The 3,387-nt window shown below is 38.0% G+C and overlaps 1 protein-coding gene across 1 annotated transcript in view; it reads left to right on the top strand.

Moving 5' to 3' along the window:
* XRCC4 (X-ray repair cross complementing 4) overlaps positions 1–3,387 on the top strand; it is a 279,731-nt gene that overhangs the window by 101,332 nt on the left and 175,012 nt on the right. The window contains exon 5 of the mRNA XM_004703650.3: positions 1,795–1,947. Coding sequence (XP_004703707.1) covers positions 1,795–1,947 — 153 coding nt within the window. The remainder of the gene's footprint in view (positions 1–1,794; positions 1,948–3,387) is intronic.

Here is a 3,387-nt window from a genome sequence, read left to right as displayed (position 1 = left end):
ACCTCCAATCACCCATCCCACCTCCAATGATCCATCCCACCTCCAATCACCCATCCCACCTCCTATCACCCATCCCACCTCCAATCAATCACCCATCCCACCTCCAATCACCCATCCCACCTCCAGTCACCCATCCCACCTCCAGTCACCCATTCCACCTCCAGTCACCCATCCCACCTCCAATCACCCATCCCACCTCCCTCCTGTGTTTACTGCATTTCTCTTTCTTTCCTAGCCCTTTTGAGTTTTGTCTTTGGATAAATGCTGCCCTCGTGATCCTAAATTACCTACTACTCTAAGATGTGTCCACTTCAATGAGTTATTACTTCACTTACTGACCTATTGTTTGGTTGAAAATTTGAGGTTCAGGGGTGAATTCAATCCAGTTTCAGACTTGAAGGGTGGCCAGACTTTTGGGTTCTACTAGTCTTTATCTAACCAAAAAGTTGACTGTCTTTACTGAATCTGAAGCAGTCTCCTTCAGAGCATTGGGTAGTGGTAGCCTGGTACCATCGTGGTGTCTGTTTTGGAGACTAATGTTTGAGTGGTCCATCAGCCCACTGGACTGTTTCCATGTGTCTTCAATTTTTACCACTTTGTTGTTCTGGGCAGCAAGAGACCAATAGTTGCACCTCAGCTAGACAATACAAGTTTGTAAGACTTTAGTCACTGTTCATCAAAGTAGGCTGTAGACTTTGTGGACTATTTTATGCCAATTGACTTTGGAAGATGTTGGGTATTTATATTAATAATATTTGTTAGATAAAGTATCTGATATTTTATTTTGATCTTTATTTTTAATTCATGTGCTATGTCAAATGTTAATTTTAAAATGTAGGGAGGAGTAGCAAATAGTTTGGAGTTGAAAAATGCACATTAAGCTAAGTCAAAAAGTATTGCTACTAGGTTTCTGGTTCAGATGGGCCTGAGTGTACTCCAATGAAACCTGTTTGAACATGTCCCTGCAGTTAGTGGATTGCTGTGGACACATTCTCTTGGGAATATACTTTCAGTAGCCTCCTTTGGGTGTTTCAAAAACTTCCTGTCAGAATCGTCATTTCTGAGGGGATCTGCTGGGCCAGCTGAATTCTAGGTAAAGAGGTCAGCTCAAAAACTATAGAAATTGATTTTGGGGATCCAAATGGGTTAGAGATTCTCAAAGGACACAGGGCCATCAGTAGGTCTTACTAGAAAGAAGTTTTAAGAAAATTGAAAATGGCTTTGATGATTTAAATAGCCAGGAAAATAGTATTAATTGAAGAGAGCAGAATTATTTGAGAAATGGTTAGAGAGATGGAAACATTACCCTCAGTCATGTATAGGTCTAGCTTGAAGATTTGTTGAGAAACAATAGTTTCATATTTTGATATATTTTAATAAAGGTGTCCAAGATTTTATAGTAATACTTTTTAACTGATTTTGTAGATTAAAATTGCTTCATCACAAGTAAGATGGTGAATTATATTATGATAATATTAACAAGCATTGAGACAACATAGGCTTTAAGTGCTCTTCTTTGACATAGTTCCTATAAGAATATGATTTTGGAAATAAACAATTCATCAATGATTCAGCTTATATATTGTGAATAAAGTCTGTCATTTTTAAAGCTTTTATTTTCCTATCAATTTTCTATCTTAATCCTCATCACACAACAATTACATTAGCATTGTTAACCAATAGCTCTAAATTTTTGCTTGAAATCATATGCAAACATTAACTTTTTATTGTATTTTGCTTGCAAAGCTTTCTGGAAATAAGGTGACTTATTTTTGTTACATTTTTTTCTTTAAGGTTTGAAAAATGTGTGGGTGCTAAGGAAGCTTTGGAGTCTGAACTTTATGAACGATTTGTTCTGGTGTTGAATGAGAAGAAAGGAAAGATCAGGAGCTTACACAAAATGTTAAGTGAAGTTCAAGAACTGGAAAAGAACACTGATCATGATAGGTAGGTGGCCTTTTCATTTTCGGTAGTCTAAATCACAAATTATATTTGACTTTCCCCTCATATTTAATAAAATCTACGTGACAACTTGGGAGGCCTGGTGCAAAGGATTAGACATTGTGCTGCTCACTACAAGGTCAGTAGTTCAAAACCACCAGCCACTTCACCGGTGAAAGATGACGCTTTCTGTTCCATAAAGAGTTACAGTCTCAGAAACCCATAGACCCAGCTCTGTTCTACCTTATCGGGTCATGCGTGATGAGTCGAGTTTGTAATTTGGAGGTGAGAAATTTTTTTTTCAAATCTGAGATCATGTGAGTTCCTGGGGTTGGATGCCTTCTCCTAGGCAGGGTGCAATGGCTGGAGAATTCTCAGCATTCTGTCTCCATGTCTCTTCAGTGGTCACACTGGCCTTTAATCATAACCGTGTAAGTTTTATCTTAATATTGCTTATTCAATTCTTAGCGATTAAGAAATATATTAATACTTTACAAACTTTTATTTTCTGAAAACTAGAGAGTTGGATTCACATGTGTAAATTTTATATTTAAACATTGTTTAATTTTGCAATCAAGATGATAACATTGCATTTCCAATTATTTTTAAGTTTCAAAGTCATTAATTATTTGAGCTTGTTCATACCTCATCTCATTTGATTGTGATGACCTATTTTGTACTTTTATGCAGTTTTAGATATGTCTTAGTTTTATAATCATCTATAATTTAACTCTGGGTTCTAATATCCATTGTGATGGCTACATAGAAACTCACAGACAAAATTCAAGATTAAGGATTTATTAAGGGTGTTAACAAGTTGTAGTAATGCAAGTGAGAAATGCTCAGGGTAGTTGGGTACCAGTACTTGTTACAATGATTCAGGTCTGCTAAATAATGCCCAAAGTGGCATTTCACCCTGTTGTAAACCTTAACTCAAAGGCGGTCAGTTTAAGCTCTTTGGTTTAGCAAACCCAACTCCCTGAATTAATTGCCCAGAGGCATCCCACTCTGCAATGCAGTCTCTTCCACAAAAGCACTCAGCTTACTCGACTCTGTGGGTTGGGAAGTCCATCGCTCTCCTCTCTTTCATGTACTGGTTCACATTTGTGCCATTGTTTCCCTGATGGATCATCTAGATCCAGGAGATCACTGTACTGGGAGCTCAGGTCCAGAGAACTTATCCCACTTCTGGCTCTTGCTGGTTGTAGCTCTCCCCTTCTGTTTCTCAAAGAGTTCATTTTATCCACAACGGCACTGCAGGGGATCCTGTTCATAATTACTCACAGGAGAATCCTATCAATATCTTTCCCTACCTTCTTATCAGACCCATGCAGGAAAAGGTTGTTTGGTGGGAATTAGAAACTTAGGCTAAAACAACCACATTAAACAAGTCCCTGCCCCAGCATTTATCAGTGTGTGTGTGTGTGTGTGTGTGTGTGTGTGTGT

This window comes from Echinops telfairi, unplaced genomic scaffold (genome assembly GCF_000313985.2).
Source record: "Echinops telfairi isolate 266 unplaced genomic scaffold, ASM31398v2 ScPeMD7_7469;HRSCAF=8507_1, whole genome shotgun sequence".
In the NCBI taxonomy this organism is placed as follows: Eukaryota; Metazoa; Chordata; class Mammalia; order Afrosoricida; family Tenrecidae; genus Echinops; species Echinops telfairi.
This window is presented reverse-complemented; position numbering and strand designations above follow the sequence as displayed.